This window comes from Pan troglodytes, chromosome 1 (genome assembly GCF_028858775.2).
Source record: "Pan troglodytes isolate AG18354 chromosome 1, NHGRI_mPanTro3-v2.0_pri, whole genome shotgun sequence".
In the NCBI taxonomy this organism is placed as follows: Eukaryota; Metazoa; Chordata; class Mammalia; order Primates; family Hominidae; genus Pan; species Pan troglodytes.
Window position 1 is genome coordinate 136,231,288 of NC_072398.2, and position 26,781 is coordinate 136,258,068.

Consider the following 26,781-nt stretch of genomic DNA (forward strand, 5'->3'; position numbering starts at 1 on the left):
GTGCTTTTCATATTGTTTTTGCAATACAGATAGGTTGAGAATTTTTCAGATAATTATGTTCTAGTTCCTTTTGCTTAAAAATTCCATCTTTAAGTCATTCTCTCTTCTCACATTTCACTGTTAGCAGTTAGGAGGAACCAAGCCACTTCTTCAACACTTTACTTAGATGCCTCTTCAGCTAAATATCCATTTTACCACTCACAAATTCTACCTTCCACAAAACACTAGAACATGAACACAACTCAACCAAATTCTTTGCCATTTTGTAATAAGGATCATCTTTTGGCCATTGTCTGATAATGTGTTCCTCATTTCTATCTGAAACCTCATCAAAATGGCCTTTATCATTCTTATATCTACCAACATTCTGTCCATGATTACTTATATATTATCTAAGAAGATAAAAGCTTCCTCTAGAGCTCTTCTCTTACTATTTTGAGCCTTCACCAGAATTGACTTTAAACATCCCATCATGACAATCTCAGCTTCTTCTAGCATGCACTTTGAAACTTCTAATTCCAAAGCTGCTTTGACATTTTTAGGTATTTGTTAAAGGAGCACTCTACTTCTCAGTACCAATTTCTGTCTTAGTTAGCACGGACATCACTAACAAATTACCATAGACTGAGAAGTTCATACAACAAACATCTACTTCTCATAGTTCTGGAGGCTGCGCAGTCCAAGATCAAGGACTGGCAGATCCTGTGTCTGATGAAGGTTTTTTTTCCCTTGTTGCAGACTGCCAACTTTTTCTCGTATCCTCTTATGGAGTAAAGAGGGCAGGCTAGCTCTCTTACCTCTTCTTATAAGGCACTAATCCCATTCACAGGGCACCATCTGCGCGACCTAATCACCCCCCAAAGACCCCTCTTCCCAATATCATCACCTTCGGTATTAAATTTCAATGAGAATTTTGAGGGGACACAAACATTCAGACCATAACAGAAGGAATGTTAGACTGAAGACCGGCACTTCTGGGGTATTGGCAGGATAATTCCCAGTAAATGAAATGAGAGTGGCGAAGGATGCTTTTCTTGATGGAAGCAGGGGGTTCTTTGAGCTCATCCTTGTCTCTCTTCCCCTATTCTCCCTTGCAGCCAGCAACTAGAGTGTAATAGTTAAGTGAATGGACCCTGGAACCCCTCTGACTAACCTGGGCAGGTCACCCTCTCTGGGCCACAGTTTCTTCATTTTTATCTATGGAAGGGATATAACATTACTCACCTCACAGGGTTATGTTAGTTTATAGGGAAATTTGTAAAAAGTGCTGAAAACAGTGCCTGCACAGAGTCATGCTATCATAATTAATTAAGCCTCTAATAATGATTACTATTCTTTCATTAAGCAAATGATTAGTGCCAGGGTCAAGAGACCCAACTGAGATAAGTAATGTGCTCAAAGCTTCACAACTAATAATTGGTGTTGCTGGGTTTGACACAAATGGGTCTGACTCTAAAAAATGGGCTCTGGAGAGAATTCTTATCAATGTCACCACACACCCTCCCTTTCTTCTTACTTTTTTTCTTTTATTACAGTCATCACAGTAATAAAAGAATTAGTCTTTAAATCTAAGGAGCATACACAGTCAATTGTAATACAGGGCATTAAATTCTATTATATAGATTAAAAACTAAAAGTCATGGGAACCCAGAAGTGTGTATTTACCCAGATGGAGTAGCAGGACAAAGGAGGCTTCCTGGAGAAGATGACTGATCAGCTCGGTGAGAGGGAGCCAGGTAAGACAGTAAGACAGAAAGAGGACCATAGAAAAAAAGGTTTTCTGGATACAGCTGCTTTACTGAATTACTAAAAGCAGGCCACTGACTAGAACATGGAATTTGAGAGCCCTTTTTGCCAACCTAGTTGTCAGTGAGACATTCTATGTGAAGAAGACTTTGTACACTTAGATGTTTGGAGTTTATTCTGGAAGCACAGGTATGTTCCGTAATAGAAAGGCAAGGCTGATTGTGCAGCTGTCCTTGGGCCCGTGTGGTTCTGGTTAAGTAAAAGACCTAAGAACAATCGTTTTGACTTTTTCTGAATTAGTTCAGATAATAAAACTCAAGCAGAGAAAATCATGACTTTCAAGGCATGGACTTTGTCTGTCTCGCTGCTGTCTCTTCAGAGTCTAGCACAGAACCTGGTACACAGTAGACACTCAACAGATATTTGTGGAATGACTAAATTGGATAAAAAGATGTGTGCATTTTAAGAGCAGCACTTGCCAACCTTTGTTCATCCTTTGTGGGCTGACGCGGACTAGAACTGTATTTTTGGCTTACATCTGAAGGAGCCAACAACTTTTTAAGTTACATGTTAACCAGTCTTTTGGATGGTTGTATAAATGACTCAGCAGTCCTCAGGAGGTAACATTGTAATCTTAACTTATAAATAATAAATGGACACCTGCTTTGTATTCAGAACTCAGCTAGGAACAAGTAAGGAACAGATATAAAATATAATCCCTATCCCATGGATTTAAGATACTATGCAGCCAGGTGTGGTGGTTCATGCCTGTAATCCCAGCACTTTGGGAGGCCGAGGCAAAATGATCACTTGAGACCAGGAGTTAGAGAACATCCTGGGTAACATAGCAAGACCCTGTCTCTACAAAAATATAGAGACCTAATCTTTATAAAAATATAAAAATTAGTCGGGCATGGTGGTACACACCAGTAGTCCCAGCTACTCAGGAGGCTGAGGCAGGAGAATCGCTTGAACCTGGGAGGTGGAGGTGGCAGTGAGCTGAGATCGCACCACTGCTCTCCAGCCTGGGTGACAGAGTAAGACTCTGTCTCAAAAAAAAAAAAAAAAAAAGAAAAAAAGAAAAAAAGAAATTAGCTGGGCATGGTGGTACATGCCTGTAGTCCCAGCTACTCAAGAGGCTGAAGAAGGAGGATTGCTAGAGCCCAGAAGTTTGAGGTTACAGTGAGCTCTGATTGAGTCACTGCACCCCAGCCTGAGTAACAGAGCAAGACCCTGTCTCTGAAAAAGAAGAAGAACAAAAGGTATAAGGCCAGATGCAGTGGCTCATGCCTGTAATCCCAGCACATTGGGAGGCCAAGGCAGGTGGATTGCCTGAACTCAGGAGTTTGAGACCAGCCTGGGCAACATGGTGAAACCTCATCTCTACCAAAAATACAAAAAATTAGCCAGGTGTGGTGGCACACACCTGTGGTCCCAGCTACTTGGGAGGCTGAGGTGGGAGAATCACTTGAGCCTGGGAGGCAGAGGTTATAGTGAGCTGAGACTGTGCCAAAGCACTCCAACCTGAGTGACAGAGTGAGACCCCTTCTCAAAAAAAAAAAAAAAAAGAAAAGAAGATTTAAAGATGGGAATAGCACCCATGAAAAAAGAGCGGTTATTACCAAAGTTAATCATGTAATAATAACTAATGGTGGTTTAACTCATACATGCCAAGATAAGAATACACAAATAACTGGGGTATAAGATAAATAACTTAGAGTTAGTGCTATGGTTTGAATGTGTCCCCCAAATTTCATGTTGGGAACTTAATTCCCCAATGTATATGTTGATGAAGGTAGGGGCCTTTGGGACAATGTATATGTTGATGAAGGTAGGGGCCTTTGGGAGGTAATTTGGATTAAAGTTATCAGGGTGTGGCCTCTATGATGGGACTAGTGGTTTTACAAGAAGAGGAAGAGAGATGTGAGCTGACATGCATGTTCTTGCTCTCTTGCCATGTGATGCCCTCTGCCATGTTATGACACAGCAAAAAGATTCTCACCAGATGCCAGCACCATCCTCTTGGACTTCTCAGCTTCTAGAACCATGAGCTAACTAAAGTTAGTCTTTCTCTTTTTTTGGAGACAGTGTCTCACGTCATCACCCAGGCTGGAGAGTGCAATGACACGATCTCGCCTCACTGCAACCTCCACCTCCTGGGTTCAAGAGATTCTCATGCCTCAGCCTCCCGAGTAGCTGGGGTTCTAGGTGTGTACCACCACACCTGGCTACTTTTTTTTTTGTATTGTTAATGGAGACAGGATTTCACCCTGTTGGCCAGACTGATCTTGAACTCCTGATCTCAAGTGATCCGCCTGCCTCGCCCTCCCAAAGTTCTGGGATTACAGGCGTGAGCCACTGCTCCCGGCAGTAAACTTCATCTTTCTGTTGCTATAACAGAATACTACAGACTGGATAAAATATGAAGAAAATACGTGTAGTTAGCTCACAGTTTTTTTTAAAGCAAGTTTAATTTCACCTTGGGAACATATATTTAGAAATAATAACATATTATCATTTAAATCCCACACAACCTTATTTTACAAATGAAACAGCTGAAGCTTACAAAGATCATGTAAATAATCTACCTAAGGTCCACAGCAGACAAACTCAAGGCTGTTTTCTTAACTTCTACCCTGTACTGCCTACTGTATTTCAAAACTTTCATTAAGAATATGTTCCAGAGAACACGATGTCAGAGGGAAATAAATCATATGTACAATTGATCCATGAACAACATGGGGATTTGGAGTATGAACCCCCTGTGCAGTTGAAAATCCATGCATCACTTTGGACTCCCCAAAACCTTAACTACTAATAGCCTAGTGTTGACCTGAAGTTCTTACCAATAATGTAGTCAATTAATATATATTCTGTATGCGATGTACATTATATACTATATTCTTATAATAAAGAAAGCTAAATAACAGAAAATGTCCTTAAGAAAATTATAAGGAAGAGAAAATATATTTACCATTTATTAAGTGGATGTGGATCATGACAAAGGTCTTCATCTTCATCATCTTCACATTGAGTAGGTTGGGAAGGTGGAAGAAGGGGAGTTGGTCTTGCTGTCTCAAGAGTGGCAGAGGCAGAAGAAAATCCACATGTGTAAGTGGATGCATGCAGTTAAAAAACCCATGTTGTTCAAGAATCAACTGTATATATAAAACCATTATACTTTCTGAAAATAATTAAGTAGCTAAGTTTCTTGAAGTTTTTTTTTTTTTTCCTGTTTCTTTTTTTCCTTGTCTTAGTCCATTTATGCTACAATAACAAAATATCTGAGACTGGGTAATTTATAAACAATAGGAATTTATTTCTCACAGTTCTGGAGGCTGGGACTCCAAGATCAAGTTGCCAGGGGGCTCAGTATATATCTGGTGAAGGCTGTTCTCTGCTTCCAAGATGGCAGCTTGTTGCTGTGTTCTTACATGACAGAAAAGCAGAAGAGCAAAAGGGGCTGAACTCTGTGTGAAGCCACTTTTATAAGGGCCTCAATCCTATTCATGAGAGAGAAGCCTTCATGGCCTAATCACCTCCTAAAGACCCCCAGCTCTTAATACTATTGCATTGGAGATTAAGTTTCAACATGAATTTTGGAAGACACAGTCAGACCACAGCATTTCTGGTAAGACAACAGTAAAACCAGGCGATTCAAAGGAAAATTTTAACAGCTGAAAATGATTTTTTTTTTGGCATTTGGAATAATGCCTATAAATCACACCCATATCCTCTTCAAGCTGAGAACTGAAAGCAAAAATTGCTCAAATCAGTTTACAAAGCAGTTTCTCTAAAAATATTTTTGAAAGAAAAAAACTTTTAGGTGAGGCTAAAATATATATATATATATATATATACACACACATATATATATATACACACATATATATATATATTTTTAATTTGTGATCATGATCCAAACTATTTAGAATGCAAAGTTGGAGAAAGAAATGGAAACTAGTATAGTGGCCAATTCTAAATACACAAAAAAGAATGGAAAAATTCTTTCCTATTATGTTGACCACATTCCTTCTCTGAATCATAAAGCTCTCAGTTGAGCAAGTATTATAATCAGTGCTTATTTATCTAAAATGGCTGGAAAATGTGCCCACCTACCTAATTTTATTTTTCAGGTGAGTTATTTGATGCGCCATTCAAGAATTTCTATTTCTAAATCACCTCAATACTTCACTAATCTGGTCTTATTTTAATCTTTAATTCAGAAAATAAAGACAGATGGGTTTTTCAGGATCACAGATCCTCATTGTTCCTCCTTTCAGGCCAAAATCCTCATAGCCTTCAAAACCCTGCTTCGTCTGATCTCTGCCTACCCTTCTCACTTCATCCTTCTCCCACTTGCTCAATGCCCCCAGCCACTTCTGTTTCTTTCTGTTTCAAGCTGATTCTCTCAATACACTTGCCCTGACGACACCCTCTGCCAGCAATGCATTTCTCCCTTATCCTCTCAACATTCACCTCTGCTTGAACATCACCTCCTCCCCAGACACCCTCTCTCAAGCAGCACACACACTCCCCAGCATAGTATCCATTCACTATCTTCACAGTGCTCTTGACTCCCTGAAATAATCTTCCTTATGCTATTGCTTGACTATGGCCTGTAACCCATCCCCTACTAGACCAAAAGCTCCTAAGGAAGGATCTTAACCCTCTCATTTACGATTGTATTCCCAGGGCCTGGAAGAGCCCTGTGCAGGACTGGCTCTCAACAAACAGTTAATGAGTCAATTTCATGAAATAAAGTTCAGCAAATGATATACCTCTGAAGATGCTTTAGAGCATGATATGATATTGTTATCAACTTGTTATTTTATATTCATTGATTAGATTGTTAAAAGATATACTTAGGCACATGAAAATGTTACAGAGTTTATTTGGGGAGAGAGCAATTCATGAATTGGGCAGTACCAGGCGGCAAGGGGTTTAGCATTCCACCCAGGGAGCATGAGGTGAAACATTTATAAGGTGTTTGTGAAAGCAAGGCCAAAAAAAAAAAAAAAAAATTAGGTTAAGGTGAAAAGTCCCTTTGGCCTCATCTAGAAGTTAGTTGATCATTTCTAATTGGTTAAGTTTGTTTCATTTTAGTGCTTACATTGAGTTGGGTTTTAGTTTGCTTGTGTTGGAACCTGAGGCACTGGTACAGTCTCAGCAGAATGCTTCCCAATTAATTATTTTAACAAGATAAACATTTATTGAATGATTACTATGTATAAAGTGTGGGGAATACAATGTCGAACAGAATGGTTCCTGCCCTCCTGAAGTGAGTCATCTAATGGGAACTTAACAAAAAAATTATGTTACTTGAGTTTTCTGCCTACTATATTAGTGTATTTATTTATTTATTTATAGAGACAGAGTCTTGCTCTATTGCCCAGGCTGGAGTGAAATGGCATGATCATAGCTCACTGTAACTGTGTGGCTAATTTTTAAATTTTTTGTAGAGATGGGGTCTTGCTATGTTGCCCAGATTGGTCTTGAACTCCTGACCACAAGCGATCCTCCCCCTGGGAACCATTACAGTTGGCCAATGCTTTTAATACTATGGGAATAAATGCCTATTTTCCAAGCGTCTTCACTATCAAAAAGTAAACACATTTATTTTAAGAAACAGGTGCTAAGCAACTTTCAGCATAATCTGCAAATAATTTTCTTTGTCAGAACAGTGCTACGTGATGAAATTTAGACCATTAATACACTTTATTCCCACTGCCTCAACTAGTGAAAAGGAACTGCATTTCAATAGGGACGTTTCAGAGTGAACACTGTTTACAAAGGAATTAAACTGCATTAGTATTTTGATACCATCTTAAATTATCTAAGGTTTTTGATAAGCAACAAAGAAGACTGGAATGTGACACTGGAATGTGAGTCATTCTGCATTTCAAAAGATTGCTGAGTTGAGATTCTTGATGTTAACCCTACTTCTTACGAATAAAAGCTTTTAAGCTGTATCCTTATCGAAATCAAGAACACAAATTATTATAAAGAAGCTAAAACTGAGCACCTGTATTTGATAGAGGTATTATAAAAGGCAGTGGGGCCTGGAACCTTTCTGATCCTCCTTCCCTTTGACAATAAATAAATGTAGTAGAATCCTATTCCCTAAAAATGTAGGTGAGTACATACACACACAAAAATAATTGCATAAAAGTCTTGTGAAGGTTATGAACTCCAGAAAAAGACAACCCTGACTGAGGCCTCTCCTCTCTTCCAGAATTCCCTTTTGGGACTGCCAAGTCCTGTGGCTGCTGTCAAAACACTGTGTTTTATTGTTAACACCAAATTTAGAGAATCAGCAATGTCTTTGAACCTGAATGACAATAGATAAAATTAGTGAGGTATTCCCAATTGTTTCAAGCAGGAATAAGGCAAGGAGAGAGAAGAAACAACATACACACACACACACAGAGAAAGAGAGAGAGAGTGAGAATAAATGAATATGGGAATGAGGAGAGGAAGGACAGCTATCATGAGAAAGAGAAAGTGGCAGGAGGAGTTTCAAAGGGAGAGGTGGTCTGTCTTCCTTCCTCATGTCCAGAATGAGCACTTCACTCCCTCAGCTCCTGCCAGCCCCTTCCACCCCCAGAACTCTCACCTCTTCAGCTTTCCTGGCCCCTGCCTTTAGAAACCCTATAAATTCGCTTTTGCTTCTCTCAACCCAGCTATCTACTTGTTAAGGACTGCCCCCTTCTCAGCTTCCTTCCACTGGTTTCTTTCTTTCTAGTTTTTTGAGACAGGATCTCACTCCATCGCCCAGGCTGGAGTGCAGTGGCAGGATCACTGCTCAATCAGCCTTGACATCCTTGGCTCAAGCAATCCTCGGGACTACAGGCACACACCACCATGCCTGGCTAATTTTTGTATTTTTAGTAGAGATGGGGTTTCACCATGTTGCCCAGGTGGGTCTCAAACTCCTGGGCTCAAGTGATCCACCTGCCTTGGCTTCCCGAAATGCTGGGATTTCAGAGATGAGCCACTGCCACCTGGCCTTAAACACGGTTTTCTAAATCTGCTCCCTCCATTTCTTCACTGACTCTTCCCTTCCTTACCCCAGAATGTGATTTCTGCTGGAGCTGTGGCCTTGAGGCTTCTCCGTGAGAAGGACCATACTGAAAAATAAAAGGCTCTTTTCCTTTCTGCATTTACCTTGTATGTTTGTTCAGCTTTTTCCTTAAAACTTTCTTCTTCCTTGTTTGCTGAGTTCATTTTAGTATTCTTTGTACTTGCTTGTGATTTTACTTGCTCTTTTTCTTTTTCTCCAAATTTCTGAGCCACCCCAGAATTTAATTCTTGCTTTTCTGTGTTCTTTACACTTCCTGTCTGAGGAAACTATAGATTATAATGACTTAATGTGCCAAGAAAAACATAGGTTTCAGAAGCAGAAAAAAAAAACCTAAGCTCTAGTTCTGATCTTAGTGCTGTGTGACCTTAAACAAGTCACTAACCTCTCTAAGCCTCGGTTTCTTCCTCTAAAAAAAAATGAGGACAATAATGTTTCCTTCTAATTGTAATTTTGAATATTAAATGGGATAAGATTTGTAAAAATGACTAAGTGCTCGTCATATTATTCATCAGGCAAGCAATTGTTGACCATCTACTTTATGCCAGATTCAATATAAGATCCTAGGGAATGATGCAGTGAAGAAGACATAGTTTCCTGCCCTAAATCTACTCTCAGTCTAGAAAGGGGCATGTAAACAAATAAATTACATGACACTGTGTCAGCAGCAATGATAGGAACATTTACAAAATAGAAAGGACACATAGAAAAGGGGCCGAATAAATCTCATGGAGGTTTGTGAGACAAGGAAGCCTTCTGGGAAAGGTGATATCTGAATTCAATTTTGAAGGATAAATATTAACAAATAGAAGCAGAGAAAACAACGTATTCAAAGATACCTAAGTGTGAAACAGCGTGGCCAATGCAGGGCTGTTTCTAGAATTAAAGCACAAGGTTGGAAGTGACAGAAGACAAGATTGGAGAGGCAGGGAGAGGCCAGATAATAGTCTTAGTAATAATCATGCTAATAACACCCAATGATTGAGAAATTACCCTGTGTCAGGCACTGGGGCATAATTAAGTGCTTTGCATATATGATTTTAAAAAATTATCATTATAGCAACTCTGTAAGGCAAAGAGCTTGGGCTTGGCTTGTGGCCAAATGAAGAGCCACTAGACTTTTAAGTAAGGTAGTTATGCATATTTAGAAAAGCTATTGAGGCATCAGATTTTTAAAAAGTGCGGTGAAATACACATAAAAATTATTATCTTAACCATTTTTCAGTGAACAGTTCAGTGGCATTAAGTATATTCACACTGTTGTGCTACCATCACCACCCATCCATCCATAGAACTTTTTTCATCTTGCAAAACTGAAGCTCTATAGCTATTAAATGGTAACTCCCCACTACCTGGTCTCTTCATCCTCTAGCTGAATCGTGCAGTATTCGGAATACCATATAGTATAGTAGAATGGAATCACACCGTATTTATCCTGTTGTGACTGGTTTATTTCAGTTAGCATAATGTTCTCAGCGTTCATCTTTGTTACAGTATATGTCAGCATTTTTTCCTTTTTAAGGAAATAATATTCCATTGCATGTATATACCACTTCTAGTTTTCTCATTCACCCACTGATGGACACAGGTTGCTTCCACATCTTGGTGGAAAAAGGTATACAAGCATTTCTTTCAGACCCTGCTTTCAATTAGGTTGGGTATATTTCCTAGAGGTATATGGTAATAGTGTTTTTAATTTTTAAAGGAACTGCCCTGCTGTAAGGCTTTGGAGATGAATCAGGAGAAAAAGGCTAGGGGCAGGATGCCATTTTGTGGCAATAAGAACCTCAGTTTCAAGCTGTTGGGAGTGGACGAAAGGCAATGTAGTTGAGCAACTGACAACACTTGGTTCCTAAATTGAGAAGAGGGAGGTAGATATTCTGGGTGACTCTCTTGTAGGATAGCTTCAGATTTTGAGGGATCTGAAGCTTTTACAAGTTTAGGAACCCTCCTTGAGATAAAAAAAATAAAATAAAAAACAACGGATAAAAAATCAAGTGTGGGACTCTAAAGGGGCCATGGAAGTGAGCGGCCTTGCAATACAGACTGGAGAGAGAAGAGCTTGTGCAGTGGGCATCATGTTTATTTGCCTCGCCAGCATCTCTTCCCCCATTTTCCTTTGGGGTTGTGCGTCTTCCCTCTCTCAGCTCCTGTGGTGCTGGCCGAGCTGCCAACTTACCTCCACACCTACTTTAGGCACATACCCGGGCCTGCCAGCAGTGCCTTCCTCCTGGTAGCTGCAGTGATTAGCATGGAAATATGTAGGTGACAGTGAGGCTCAATTCTGGGACTTTTGTTAGAACCATTGGGAAGTTTTTCACTTAGAAGATTAGGATGTAAACCTGGACCTTTCAGTGGTAAATTTCTCCCCTGGTGGGTAGGGCTGAGGGAGTTAGCAGAAGAGAAAAGGTACGTGGAGACACCCTGGTTTGTCATGCCTTTGACTGAGTCCTTGACTCTAGCCATGCCCAATGCTACATCTCCTTGACTTGTATGTCACATGAACCACTAAAGTCCACTTTTTGTCTAAGTCAGTTTGACTTCGTTTTCAGCTTCCATATCTGTTTATCATAAAGAACTCCGGTGGACCTTGTTTGGGTCATGTGCCTCCTTGGGCCCAGTACTTGGCCTAGTGGGGGATAAGGTAATCCCTTTGAAAAGTCCGCCACATGCTTGCCTCTGGTGGAAAAGGTGGCACACGATGGATGTACTAATAGTATCACCTGGAGTAACTGGTGAGCACTCTCCAAAGGGAGGGGAAAAAGGAGCAAATGTACCTTACAAGAGCAATTTCAGGGAGCTTCCAGGTAGCTGAACCCATGAAGGTTCCTGAAGTGGGGCGTGACAGAGAGGCCGTGGCAGTTCTGCTCCCCTTCTCCCATACCTCATCCTATGCATCTCTTCTATTCGGCTGCTCACATGTGTTTTGGAAAAACTGATTTCAAATGAAGATGGGCAACAACAAAGGATCACTGCCAAATCCAATACAAAGTTGTTATTATAAAGAAAAAGATGTAAAGGATAGGAGCTTTTTTTTTTAAGACAGAGTCTCACTCTGCTGGAGTGCAGTCTCCCAGTCTGGAGTGCAGTGGTGCAATCTTGGCTCACTGCAATCTGCACCTCCTGGGTTCAAGCAATTCTCTCGCCTCAGCCTCCTGAGTAGCTATGACTACAGGTGTGTGCCACCCTGCCGGCTAATTTTTGTATTTTTAGTAGAGACGGGGTTTCACCATGTTGCCCAGGCTGGTCTCGAAGTCCTGGCCTCATGTGATCCGTTTGCCTCCCAAAGAGCTAGGATTACAGGTGTGAGCCACTGCGCCAGGCCAGGGGCATTTTTATAATAAATTCCATAAAGCATCCCCCCTTGCCCCCCTCAAAAAAGGGTGACTTCAGATTCTTCAGGAGTCTGGGAAGTTGGTTTTTGAGCAATCATTCTAAACCAGGCCTGGTTTCAAATCCCAACTCTGCTCTCTGTTAACTGTTTGATATTGACCGAGTTGTGTACCATACTAAACCTTAGTTTTTGATTATAAAGTAGGAATAGATAATATTGATTATTATAGGGTTATTGCAAGTGATGCCTATAAGTGGGGTGACTGTGATTTAGCATCTCAACGGGACACTTTTGAGGGTGAAATGAGCACACTATGAAGGGGCTTTATCAGGACTGCCTGAAACAAAAAAATATTAATAGTGCCCTTTCACTCTCAAAAATGCCCCTATTTGGGTGATGAATTTTGATCTCACTGCCTGTTATGTGCCTCTAATAGTGCTTAGCACATAGCAGGTGCTTAAAAGTCTCTTAGCCTCTGAGCCTTTTAGGGTCCCTTCTGCCTTTACCATAACTGACCCATACCTTTGTGGTTCTCTTTAATTCTCTGGCATTGTGGACTTCTTACAGGAACAGGGTCCTGATCCAACCCCAAGAGAGGGCTCTTGGATTTCACACAAGAAAGAATTCAGGGTGAGTCTGTAAAGTGAAAGCAAGTTTATTAGGAGGAATAAAAAAAATGGCTACTCCAGACTGAGCAGCCCCTTGGGCTGCCGGTTGCCCTTATTTATAGTTATTTCTTGATGATACGCTAAACAAGGGGTGGCTTATTCATGCCTCCTTTTTTTAGATCATATAGGGCAACTTCCTGATGTTACCATGGCATTTGCAAACTGTCATGGCGCTGGTGGGAGTGTAGCAGTGAGGACGACCAGAGGTCATTCTTGCCGCCATTTTGGTTTTGGTGGGTTTTGGCTGGCTTCTTTACTGAAACCTGTTTTATCAGCAAAGTCTTTATGACCTGTACCTTGTGCTGACCTCCTAACTCATTCTGTGACTTAGAATGCCTTAACCGTCTGGGAATGCAGCCTAGCAGGTCTCAGCCTTATTTTACCTAGCCCCTATTCAAGATGGAGTTGCTTTGGTTCACATGCCTCTGACAGATTTACAGGGTGAATTCTTCAAAACACTTTATATTATTATTTTCGTGGCAAGATGTATGGCAATATGACCCACAAATTTGCCTCTGTGAAAAAATACTTTTCTACAACTCTCCAACAACTGCTTTTAATTAATAAAAATTTGGAAAGGTTGAGTTGACCTCCTTAACAGCATTTATTTCAATTGAAAGTGTTCTGCATATTACAGAAACTTCCAGGGAAAGTACTTAAGATTGCTGGGCCACACCCTGGTAGTTAGTTTGCAATGTGACGTTTTACTTAAACTGAGCATTTACTGACACATTCTACTGTTAGAACTTGGTCAGGATTTTTGAAATGTATCCTAACAGTGACAAGTTAAATACCATAATAAGAAAACACACAATCCAATAAAAAGTAGGCAAAAGATCTGAACAAACATTTCATGAAAAAGATACACAGATGGCAAATAAATACATGAAAAGATGCCCAACATCATTACGTATTAAGGGAATTCAAATTAAAACCATAATGAGATACCATACTCCACATCTATAAGAATGACTAAATTTAAAAAAACTGACCTACCAACTGTTGGTGAGGAAGCAGAGGAACTGGAACTCTCATACGCACTGGTGGGAATGTAAAATGGTACAGTCATTTTGGAAAAAGTTTGCAGTTTCTTAAAAAGTGAAATATACATCTTTCACTTGATCCAGCCATTCCATTTATAGGTATTTATGGGAGAGAAATTAAAGCATATGTCCATACAAAGACTTGTACATGAATGTTCATAGCAGCTTTATTTGCAATAGCCAAAATCTAGAAACAACCAAAATGTTCATCAATAAGGGAATGGGTAAAATCACTGGTGTATCCCTACAGTTGAATACTACTCAGTAATAAAAGGAATGAACTAATGATACATGCTACAACGTCAGTGAATCTCGTAATAATTTTGCTGAGTGAAAGAAGCCAGATAAAACAGAGTATACAATGTGTGATTCCAATTATATAAAATTCTAGGAAATACAAATTAATGTATAGTTACATAAAGCATATCAGGGGTTGCCTGGTGGGGTGGAGAGGTAAGGAAGACTGGGAGGGAGGGGCTACATGAGGAAACTTTTGGGTATGATGAATATGTCCTTTGTCTGTTGTGGTGATGGGTTTTTAAATAGGTGTATCTATGTGTATATGTGTGTATCAAACTGAACACTTTAAATATACTTTGTTATATCAATTATACTTCAATAAAGCTGTTAAAATTGTCCCAAATTTTAAGTTTTTCTCATTTTATTCTATAGTGCCACAGTAGGTAGTCAGACACGAGCAGAGCAGGAGAGGGCTCCCCGCTCCCACCAGGAATGTCACGCAACCATCAGGTGGTCAGGCAGTTGTTAAACTGTCTCTCTAAAATAATAACTGGTCACAGCCAGCACCAGGGAAAGGCAGTCTCCCAATGGCTAGAAAATACCTAAAACTGGTGATCAGCAGCTTCTGGATAGGATCTTAGGAGTTGGCTGAGTGGGCTCACAGGTGTGAACTAAGAGGCAAAATGGTGGCATTTAACTGGTACTCATATATGACCTTCTTCTAGGAACACTTGACTAGTAAGCGAAGAATGCCTCAAGTGAGCATGCGTACAACCTCAGTTAACACACTGAGCATGTGGTCCCTTCCAAGTGCTGGCAGGCCACTGCACATGCAGACAGCCCACCTCAAGGGAAGAATCAGGGGAAAAGGGACACAACCCCCTGGAAGCATGCCAATGTATAAAACCCCAAGTCAAAGGTCAAGCAGCGCACTTGAATCTCTCAAGTTGCCCGCTTGGCCCTCTTCCAAGTGTACATTACTTCGTTTCATTCTTGCTCTAACTTTCACTCCTGCTCTAAAACTTGCCTTGGCCTCTCCCTCTGCCTTATGCCTCTCGGTAGAATTCTTTCTTTGGAGGAGGCAAGAATTGAGGTTGCTGCAGACCCATACAGATTTGCTGCTGCTAACACACTTTGGTGCATGAGACTCAGATACATTCCCTAGTGCTAACAACAGCATTACGTATTCTTACACAATGAGTTAAATTAGAAACGAAGGAAGTCTCTGTAGTACTGATGGAATCCAAGAGGACCAACAATATTTAAATAGTAAGTTCCAGTGGCAATGTCAGAAAGAACTTCAAGTACCTTAGGGAGGATAACAGTTGATCAAAAAAACAAATGTAGAAAATTTCATGTTTACTTTAAAGCCATGTAAGTGTACAATGGCATTAAGTACATTTACAATGTTGTGTGACCACTGTCACTACCCATCTTCAAAACTTTTTCATCATCCAAAACTGAAATCCTGCACTCCTTAAAAAATAACTCCCCATAAACAATAAAATTCATGGTTTTCAAGACAAAATACAATTCTTGAACATTTTACGATAAGCTAAAGTAGATTAAAATGACTTTGACCATACAACAGGAGCAGTCAGGCTTAGATTGCTGCAAAAAGGCTTTGCAGGCTGGACACCGTGATTTGTACCTCAAATCTGGCTGCTATTTCCCACACTCCTAGGTCCCAAAGAAATGTGGGTGAGGTCCTGCGGTTGACACACCGTCACTGTCATACTACTGGAAAAACAGCCCAAACTGTTTGCCTCAATGATATTGGGTCAATTGTGTCATCTTCGTGTGGGAAGAATGCCCTAATTATCATTACTCCCTTTGGACAAAATTAGCAAGTCATTTATAAATCATTTCACTTTCCTCCCTATTTGCCTCCTCCCGCTTCCTTCAGGTTCCATCCCTCAAAGTCATTGGGAAAAGCCTTGCAAACTGGATAGCAGTTTTGTGCACTTCCGGTTCAAGCTGCCTTACTCACTTTTTTTTTTAAATTTAAAAAAACTTTGGATTTTTTGTAGAGACAGGATCTTGCTATGTTGCCCAGGATGTTCCTGAACTCCAGGCCTCAAGCAATCCTCCCACCTCGGTCTCCCAAAGTGCTGGGATTACAGGCATGAGCCACCACACCTGGTTCACCTTACTCACTTCTATTCCAGGACGGTTCAACTATGATGTTTTGGCTCCTCTTCTCAAGCAGGTTTCCACACCTGGTTCCATGATCTCTTCTGGCACAGTAGCTGGTATTTGGCAAACATAGGTTTCATCCTGGGATCTCAGGGATTGAAATCTGTCCTAGGTGTGCACCAGAAAGTGGTGGCAAGAGATGAAGCTTCGGAGGAGGCTGACCTCGGCCAGGATTCTTAAGTCTCAAAGTTTCAGCTTTCTCACCCCTCAACGGACATGAAATCTACCTATTTGTAACTCCAGGGAAGTAAATGAGATAATGTTTGGAAGATATCTAGTCTACCAGCTGCTCAGGCGGGGGGCGAAGGTTCTGTTCCCTGTCCCTTCTCTATCAAATGGCTTTAAAATCAGAAGAAAGTATTAAGGGTAGGAAATGGGACTGCGAAAAAAATGGAGGCTGATTCTGGCCTAAAGGATACTTATCTCTATACAAAGGGCTTCTGATTCAAAGAGGCCCCGGGATTCAAAAACACAAGCAGAGCTACACCACGTGGGGTTTGGGACGAGCTGAATTCCGGATAAAGATGCCTGTAAAGAGGAGTTGATGAGAATCCAGAAAAGCACCTGAAATGCCCAGGCTTTGCATGGCACATTCCCCAGGATTTTTTCGCACCGCATTTAGAGGTTTAGACGGAGTGAGCTCGAATCAGGCCAAAAGCCTTAGGTTACTCCTTGGCGGCAGCGGGGCAGAGGTCAGATCAACAGGTGTGGAAGGCTGCGAGGTGAGGGAAGAAGCAGGTGTCGGTGGAGGCCCCCGTTCCTCCGGCCCAGAGGCTCCAAGGCTGCTATTGGTGTTCCAGCAGCGGGCGGAGGGGTCCTGCCCGGCATCTGGGCGCGCTGGGCCCAGAGCCCGGGAGGAGGCAGGCGGAGGCGGCGGGTCAGCGGCGGGCCAGCCCCGGTGGGCTTCCGCTCCCCTCCGCCGGCCCGGCCCGGCCCGCCGCGGAGGATGCCTGGAGGTTGACGTGAATGGCTTGTGGCTGGGAAGCCCCCAGGCGCCCTGCCTAGCCCGGGGGCGGGGCCGCCTAGCCGCCGGCCCCGGTGGCGTGAGGGCTGGGGCGGGGGCCGGGGACCTCGCGGGGAGGGAGCGGGAGGGAAAGCGGCCCCCGCGGCCCTTCAATTGGCCGCACCGCCCCTCGGCGCAGAGGCGGGAGGAGGCGGCCCTCCATTGGTCGGGCCCGGCGGCCAATCCCCGAAGGCCCAGGCGGAGGCGGGGGAGGCCTGTGGGGAACCGAGGTGCGGGCGGCGAGCGAGGCAGCCGGGCGCTTCGCAGCGGAGCTCGAGGCTCTGTAGCACCCAGTTGGACCCAGTCGCCCAGGCACCGCCCGCGCCCCGCGGCCGTCTCCTGCGCCTCCCAGAGGAGGGAGTTCGAGCATCCCCCGCGGCGGCCACTCCTCGGGGCCAGGAGCGGGGAAGCGAAGTGCGAGAGACCCCGGACCCCAGCGCAGCCTCTTCCCGCCGCCCGAACCACCATGACCCACTTCAACAAGGGCCCTTCCTATGGGCTCTCGGCCGAAGTCAAGAACAAGGTACGCCTGGCTCGGGCGGGCGCGGGGGCCCCCGGGGCACCCTTGGGCTGGCCTGGCGCTGGGCCGTGCTTCGTTTGCTCCTCGCGCTGTGGCTCACCGTTTTCCTGGAGAGGGGACGTCGAGGCGGCGCGAGCGTCTCTGCCTGTCCCGGTCGCGTCCAGTCCCCGGGCTTGCGGGGCCGGCTCCCGGGCACCCGCCTGGCTTTGTTCCCGCGCCGTGGGACAGGACTAGTGGCTGGCGGTGGGTTCCCGGGCGCCTGGAGTCCCGCGGCGCCAGCCTTTCCGGCTGCGGGGGTCTCGGGGGCCGTTTGGTGACTGCAGAACGCGCCCTCCGGGAAGGGGGCGCTCCTGCGTGGCCACTCGCCCTTAGGCGGAGCCCGTCTGCGCGGCCAGGGACCCGGCGAGCCGCTGCCGCAGCCCCCGCCATCTGCCCGGGCCCCGGGTGCTGGCGGACTCCGCGCCTCCCCACGGGGAGAGAGACCGCCTAATGTCCCGCCGACCCCAGGGGCCCCGAGGAACGGAAGCCGGTCCGGGACCCATCACAGTCTCCGATCTCCGTGCCTGGGAGGCATTTGGAGGCAGATTGCTGCTGCTGCTTCTGCTGTTGTTTTTGCGGGAAATGGAGACAAAGCCTGAGCGCGCCACTGTGCGAGTGATATCTGCTTAGGCGTGAGACTTTTTATGAAACACTGAGAAGTTTGAAGTACATTAGACTTTCACGACATAAAGGAGTATTTTTGTGGGTTGCTTTTGTTTGGGGCTTGTTTGCTGAGGCGGCTTATAGTTTGGAGCGATTGGGATTTGGTGACGCTCAGCTTTGCCACTGAGCCCAAGAATGCGTTAGGTTTATCTTTAGGACTTTTGGCCTGGGAAAGAGATGAGAGGCGTCCCCCTCCCCAAATCCTCTCCTTCCTTCCTCCCTCCCTGCATTCCAAGCCCATGACATCAGGGGTTTCTGGGGGGAGAGACCAGCCAATCGGCGCGGAACTGTGCACAGAACGCTCATTGTCTCCTTTCTGCTGTTCTGGCCAAAGCGCCACAAAGGAGGGCTGCTGTGGTTTAATTCCCATTAACCTCCCGGGAGCCCAAGCATGTCAGGATTGCCACCGCACCGTCCGACCGCTGGTGGAAGGCACTGGCATTGTCAGAGCTGGAACATCCCGGGGCTGCGGGGGTAGGCGGTGTGAAGCGAATTATGTAAAGAGGTAATGAAGCGCACCGTTGTCAAACCCCAAGGGAGAGTTGTGGCTCTTGTCTCCCGCTGTTAGTCTGCACATCATACTGTCTTTGAAGCAAGGAGTTGATTTTAGTCTGTGTATCTAAATTTGAAATGTTTAGGTCCTTTACCTTTTCAAACGTGTTGCCCGTATTAGACAACAGTTTGCTAACAATTTTTTTAGAGAGCAGAAAGGTGAGTGGTTTGTGTATGATTGAGTGCAAACCTCACCAACTGAAAAGTTTGTAACAAGTTACTGTTTCCTTCCTTCCAGGATTTACAAACCGAACTTTAGGAAACTTTTCAGAGGAATGGGCATGTCCAAAATGTTGGACGTGATGTGATACTTTGGCCTGGTTGTGCACATTCATTGTAATTCCCCCCAGTGATTCTTGGCTGGCAGCAGTTGAGTCTCTACTACCTTTTGCATTGTAAATGAGGTACTGATAACGTTGGCAGTCCTTCAAGTGACTTACTTTTCTTGGATGTTAATAATATCCATGCCAATTTCTTTTTTGCTGACTAACGTAGCAGCTTTTGCCCTTTTCCTGCTTAATACTGAGCAGATCCAAGGAAATGCATACACAGGCTAGATCACTGTAATTATTGTAAATGTTTAAAAACGGTAAAACCTCAGTTTTTAGAACCTTTGGAAAGTTAGTTATGAAAGTTGTGGATTTATCCCTTTAAGCACCAAACCCATTTTTTAATAACCCGTTTCATTTTTGTAGTCCTTTCAGACAGTATTCTTTCATAGGAAGTCTTTTGATCTTAACAGCAGAGCAGTCCTGTAAGGTGAGGAGGATTGCTGGGATTATCCAACATCATTTACAGATCAGTACACTGAAGCTCAGAAAGATTTGCTCAAGGTCACAGAAGTTGGACTGTTCTAAGAATTTTAACTCTAAAAGCGATGTCTTAGTTGAGTGAAGTACTTAGGGATGTTCTACACAAGACTCTGCTGTCTGTCGCCTTCCCCCCATATTTTTTTCTTTCTTTTTTGAGACGGAGTCTTGCTCTGTCGCCCAGGCTGGAGTGCAGTGGCGCGATCTCAGCTCACTGCAACCTTCGCCTCCCAGGTTCAAGTGATTCTCCTGCCTCAGCGCCCCGAGTAGCTGGGATTACAGGCGCCTGCCACCATGCCCGGCTAATGTTTGTATTATTTAGTAGAGACAGGGTTTTGCCATGTTGGTCAGGCTGGTCTCCAACTCCTGACCTCAGGTGATTCCCCCTGCCTTGGCCTTCCAAAATGCTGGGATTACAGGCGTGAGCCATGGCGCCCAGCCCTTCCTCCCATTTTTGCTACCCACCTGTCACTTCTTGACATTGTGATTATTTATGTCATACTGTTTCTGATCTGTTCTGGGCCTGGGAATCAAATAGCCATGTTTGCTAGGCCTTTGTATGAGATGCTGCATTTTGACTGAGGCCTCAGGACTCCCGGGTGAAAGGTGGGTATATACAAAAGTGACATTGCGTGGTTTGACACCTTTTGATTCCTTCCTGCTTTTTCTTTATTGCATAATTGATACATTGCTTGAATGCTAGATTCCCCCCATCTACCCCCACATCTCATTTAACAAAGAAGTATAGAAACATCCTGGGGAGACAGTGTGGAGTGGACCTGGGAGTCTAGCATATGTGAGTTCTAGTCCCCGTTCTGCCACTTCCTGCCTTCTGTGATGCTGGGCAAGCTACTTGACATCTCTCTCCTAGTTTCTGTTCTGTAGAATGGGGGAAAACAATAGTTGCCACCCCCAGACACCATGTTGTGGAGATGTGTCTGGCTTATACTCAACTCAGTGACTGTATTGTAGCTATTAGCTCTTAGTAACAGAAAATTAGTTTTTAGTATTATATTTCTAAGATTTGTATGTCCCTGCCTCTTTAAGTATTTGGTTTGTATTAATACCTTTTGGTCTTGTTATATAATATTCTAGCTGTAAAAGCAGTTCATCAATGAATTGAGGAAGTCTCTGATTTTAAATACTTTAATCAGTAAAATTTCAGGGAAAAATCTTTAAGACATTTGATTGGTAAGATGATAATACATGGCAGAACACACAAGCTTACTTTTTTTAATAGGCAAGAAGATGTGTGAAAACAGCCTTAAAAAAAAAAGCCTAAGAATTCCAGCCTTTCAGCCTGGAATATGAACAAAGTTTCTTTAATAACAAAGAAAAAAATGACACCAAATGATCAATAACTTGGAGTTTACAAAAACTATCAGAGAGTAAAAGGGCCAGGGAAAATGCAGACACTGGTAGGGATGGTTCGGTGGAGGATGGAAACACTCATAAAATAATGGGCCCTACAGGTATTCCACAGGTTGAACCAGGCCCTTGAATGCATCTTGGGAACCAAAATGAAAAGTGAAACAACTCTGTGCCTCATAAACCATGAAAAAACATAACAGGTACTCAAGGGAAGCACAGTATTTCCTGGCAAAATGTTGGAGTTGGGGGTAGTTTCCCGTAAAGTTGGATGGGAAGAGAGGACGCAGTGAAGCATGTCTTCATCAGGTTTAGAGCAAATGCCGCAGGAACCTTTCTTACAGGTCTCAGGGAAAGTGGAAAAAATAAATTGACGAATGGGGAGCTGAAATAACCTTACCTCGGTATTTTTTTTGGGAGGAAGCTAACTGGAATATTAAGAAGCATGGAATTGGAATGCACATTCTTCCAGTCTTCTGCCCCCTTGGAATGTCTGATTTGAGCAAAGCAGCTTCCCACGGGATCTTCTTGATTACAAAATGGTATTTCTCAACACCTAAAAACCTTCTTGAAAGGCTTATTACCAAAATCTTTGGTTGTTGAAGTTAAACAATCATACAGTAATAATTAGATAGGACCAGTGTCCGCGAAGTCCTCCCAGCTTGTTTGCCGGGTGCGCTTTAGACGCACAGCTGCTCTGAGGGTACTTCTGATCAGAGTAACCCAGGGTGACCCAGCTATAAATTACACCCGAGGGTGGTTTGCCTTGTCTTGCTGGTAGAGCACCAGAATCTTGGTAAAAATATGTTGGTGGGCTTAGCTTTTTTCTTTTTAAACTTGGAAGTTCAGAAATTGGTTTTTAATTAAAATCTTTTTTTGTTTGCTTATTATCTGTCTCTTCCCACCAGAGATAAAGCTCTCTTATTCACGGGTGTGTCTCAAGATCGATATTTTACAATATAGTTTAGCACATAGCATATGCTCAATAAATATTTGAATATTTGTTGATTTAATGAATTTATTCATCGGGAATAGATTTTGCTATCTCTAGACATAAGAAGTTAGAAATCAACTCTGTAGTCCAAATAAGATAATTCTGTAGTGCAAGTGTGATGATTTTGAAGGATGTGGTTAAAAAGAAAATATTCTAAAAAATATTTTATTTTTTGATCTCGCTATGTTGCCCAGGTTGGTCTTGAACTTCTGGCCTCAAGTGATCCTACTGCCTTGGCCTGTTAAAGCACTGGGATTACAGGTGTGAGCCACCATTCCTAGCCTTGTTTTTCTTAAGTAGTTAAATAGTTAATATTATGTTGAAATTTTTCATCTTTGCTGCTGATTTTGGGATTATTTCTTAAGATAGATATTTTGACTGGGCTCTTTCTTAGACTTCCAAGTTAGGAATGGTAGAGGTGTCCTCTGCAAGGATTTGTCCAGTGCCTGCATTTTCCTGAATACTGCTGGAGAAGGGGCCATTCAGCCAGGGACTTTGCTCCTGGTAGGAACCAGCTGTTGCTGTTGGTCTGCTTTAGTTTTTGTTTTCCTGTCTTGACCAAAACAGATAAATAAGATACACTTTGCTGAAGTGACAAGAGATACCATGCTTCCTCTTTAAAATTCTCATCCTTATTTACTCTGGAGTTTTAACGAGGATTATCGTCAAGCTCACTGATTTTTTACAGTCTAACATTTGTGGAAATTGTTCTGTCTCTAGACACTCTTTTAGATTTCAGAAACAATCTTGACAATGATGACATTGCTAATACCACCATCAACAGAGGTATAGGCTTTTTTTTTTTTCCCCAGTGCCTGTTTCCCTTCCAGGTTGGGACATGAGGGTTAGTGTTTCCTGCCTCCTTTCCCTCTTTAACAGTGTATCCTTAAAGTCATAATGAATCTGATCTGCGGCATAAAAAAAGTAAGCACAATTGGATGGTTTTGGTTTTTCACCCATCATTAGCATTGTATTCAGGAGAGTGAGGAAATGCATTTTCTTCTCTCTCTTTTTTATTTTTTTGAGATGGAGTCTCCCTCTGTGGCCCAGGCTGGAGTGAGGTCGTACGATCTCGGCTCACTGCAACCTCCACCTCCCAGGTTCAAGCAATTCTCCTGGCTTAGCCTCCCGAGTAGCTGGAATTATAGGCACCTGCCACCACTTCTGACTAATTTTTGTACTCTTAGTAGAGTTGGAGTTTCACAATGTTGGCCAGGCTGGTCTCAAACGCCTGACCTCAAGTGATAACACCTGCCTTGGCCTCCCAAAGAGCTGGGATTACAGGTGTGAGCAACGGTGCCCAGCCCTGCATTTTCTTTCTCAGTGAAACTAGGTGGTGGTTGGAGAAAGCTTGTCCTTAGAATTTGTTGGCAAGTTCCATTTAAATCTAGGCATTACCCTCCTGTAGCATATACCATGTGCATTGGCTCTCCTTAACTCTGAACTTATTTTATAGCCCAAATGGGCTCTTAACTTATTCATGTGTACTTGTACCCTCAGATTTTTGTTAAGGATTCTTGGAACTCATAGGTAGATCCAGGTTGTTTGTGGGGACGAAGTTTATACAATTTGGGGGTCCTCATTATGAAAAATATATAAATATCTTTAAGTTTTACAAAAACCTATGGCCATGTGAACCCTTTTGAACTTGAAGACTTCCCCATACCTGTCATACAAGGTTCTTGTCAGGGAAAGTAGAGCTTAGTGGTTAAGAACATGGACTGTGGGAACTGGGTTGGATTCCTGGTTCTGCATCTTACTGTGAACTTTGGCAAGTGACTTAACCTGCCTGTCTTGTATGTAAAATGAGGATATCATAACACTCATCTTTATAGGGTTGTTGGGAGAAATCAGATAGATAATCCATGTAAAGTGTTTAGAATAATGCCTGGAATCAAAAGCCCACATTATATAAATTTTAGCCATGGTTTCATTTTGCTGACTGGTTCTCTGCTAATTAGGCTCAGTCTTGTGTTCTGAGCTGCTTTTCTCTTCTGAATGTTGATATTATCTCTAGAACTTTAATATTCATTCACGAATCTGTTTGTATCTGCCTGAGATTTCTGGTGGATAGGGGACATGACACCAAGCAGTACTACTGTGTTTCATTTCTGTGTCAGGAATGTGATCTGCCCCAGAGTCCTTATCCAGGACTCCACCACCAGGCAGCGTGTGAGGCATTTCCACAGTGAAAGCACCAGGTCTGTAGATCTGCACCCTTCTGTCCACATTGCCCTTGGGGCTGAGGACTTCTCTGTAGAGCTAGAGGTCTTGCTTACCGGGCATGGTTGTATTCTGCTTTTTCTAACAGGTTGATTCCTTTTAAATAAGATATATCTTTCCTTTCTTGGTTTCAGATAGGGCTTGTATTCCTCCACAGCTAGCTGGTTAACATATTTTCCTTCAAGTGTTTGAATTTGGCTTGCTTGAATCTGGAGGCTTTGAGTTTATGTGTTCTTATGAAGTCTCTACCTAGACCTGTGTGAAGCAAGTCCTTGAGTGGAGAAGACTAATGCCTAGTTTTCCCCCACAAAGTAGGGAGGGACCAGGAAACTTCAGGGTGTGGGCGTGACTGTTGAGTGCTGTGTCTGCAGTGGGAATTGGAGGCATGAATGCAGAGAAAAGAGGAGGCCTTTTGTGCTTGGAAGGACTCTTCTGGGTCAGTTGTAACCTAAGCATTTATGGTTATTTCCCCTCTGCTGGATAATTTTCCAGGGAACTCTAGCTGTGGAGTGGCCACACTGGGCGGGCTATGGCTTCATTGCTTCTTCCCGCCTCCACTCCCAAATGTTTGGACACTGATCTTTCTCCATTATCTGCAGCTTCTCACCCTTAATGTTACCCAGGCTCTGTGAATGGATAGAGTGTGCTTCATTAGTGCACAATTTCCCGGTCTCCTTTTGTTTCTTATGGGAGGAAATAGGAGAGAAAACAATCAATACCATGTGTAGCAAGTCTCTGTCCTGCTGTTGGTTAATTCAAACATGTGATTCCACTTTGAATGCAAAAATAGCAACAGCAATCATATTATGCTTCTAATTGAGTGTAGAAATTATACGTACATTAGGCATCAACTTGTGAGCTTGCTGTGGTCTTTGGGCCTTAGCAGCTGAGCTGGAACCCTAGGGCTGCTCTTTAGAGTCCACCTATGGCTAGATGCCTTCCCCTGAATGGTTCCATTCTCTACTCTGAATACTGGGGTGGATTTTCCTTATCTTCAAAGAATTGGATGTTGTATTTTTTAAAAACCCCATCCCTACTTCTCCTTGCTTACATACAGACGCATTCTTTGCCAGCCAGATTTTCATGTCAAGGTTTATTCATCTCTGAGCTTTCCCCCCCTTCTTTTTCTTCTTTAGTGACACCCTTTCCTGCAGTTGGTCTTACATCACCTTCAAAAAACATGCATGTGGCAGGAGGTTGGTCTTCATATGGGCCAGTGGGAGAGTTCAAGTGTTTTTAGTCTGAAACAGCTCTGCCAAATATCTTATGAATTTTTTTTTTTTTTTGAGACAGTCTTGCTCTGTCACCTGCGCTGGAGTACAGTGGCGCGATGTTGGCTCACTGCAACCTCTACCTCCTGGGTTCAAGCAATTCTCATGCCTCAGCCTCCTGAGAAGCTGGGATTACAGTCGCGCACCACCATGCCTGGCTAATTTTTGTATTTTTAGTAGAGATGGGGTTTTACCATGTTGGCCAGGATGGTTTTGAACTCCTGACCTTAAGTGATCCACCCGTCTCAGCTTCCCAAAGTGTTGGGATTACAGGTGTGAGCCACCGCACCCAGCCTTATGAACTTTTGAACTGTGCTGGCAACGCGCTTTGGAACTAAGGATTCCTATGGGCTTGTTTAAATCAATTCCTCCCACCCCTTGCCGACTTTTTTTTTTTTTTTTTGGAGACAGTCTCACTTTGTCGCCCAGGCTGGAATACCGTGGTGTGATCTCAGCTCATTGTAACCTCTGCCTCTCGGGTTCGAGTGATTCTCCTGCCTCAGCCTCCTGAACAGCTGGGACTACAGGCCTACGCCACCATGTCTGGCTAATTTTTTGTATTTTTAGTACAGACGGGGTTTCACTATGTTGGCCAGGCTGGTCTTGAACTTCTGACCTCAGGTGATCTGTCTGCCTCAGCCTCCCAAAATGCTGGGATTACAGGCATGAGCCACTGTGCCCGGCCCAATTAGTCCTTTCTACAACTGGGCAATATATTCATGTGCCTTAGTCTGATACGATGATATTGGTGGTGGGTACATTTGGATATATTGTCACGTCTCCATGAGTTAAAAGGACTTTATGTTAAGCCAGAGTCTAAGCATCTTCAGGCAGATAGCATAGTTGCCTGTGCTAAGACTGTGTATAGTACAGAGAGTTCCTGTCTCTCAGCTTTGTTGTGGAGTAGGGAAAGGGGAGCATCCAATGATGGAAAAGACTTAGACTTGGAGTCAGATCTGGGTCCGAATCCCTGCTGAGCCCACAGCCTTTGGACAAGTCATCTCTGCATGAAGACTGTACATCTACCTCAG

General features: G+C 43.2%; 1 protein-coding gene and 1 long non-coding RNA gene across 33 annotated transcripts in view; one reads left to right on the forward strand and one right to left on the reverse strand.

The window, feature by feature from the left end:
* The window catches only part of LOC457039 (uncharacterized), a 36,926-nt gene extending 18,666 nt beyond the window's left edge, over positions 1-18,260 (reverse strand). For 6 of the 31 annotated variants that reach the window (XR_010153138.1, XR_010153131.1, XR_010153126.1 and 3 more), the window contains exons 1-2: positions 16,270-17,779; positions 12,684-12,797 (exon numbers count right to left, since the gene is read on the reverse strand). This is a non-coding gene — a long non-coding RNA (uncharacterized LOC457039). The other 25 variants (XR_002938484.3, XR_002938481.3, XR_002938480.3 and 22 more) reach the window with 16 other exon arrangements.
* The window catches only part of CNN3 (calponin 3), a 29,999-nt gene continuing 20,918 nt past the window's right edge, over positions 17,701-26,781 (forward strand). Inside the window, exon 1 of one of the 2 annotated variants that reach the window (XM_009425247.5) lies at positions 17,701-17,834. In XM_009425247.5, coding sequence (XP_009423522.1) covers positions 17,778-17,834 — 57 coding nt within the window. In that variant the 5' untranslated portion in view covers positions 17,701-17,777. 2 annotated transcript variants of the gene reach the window in all.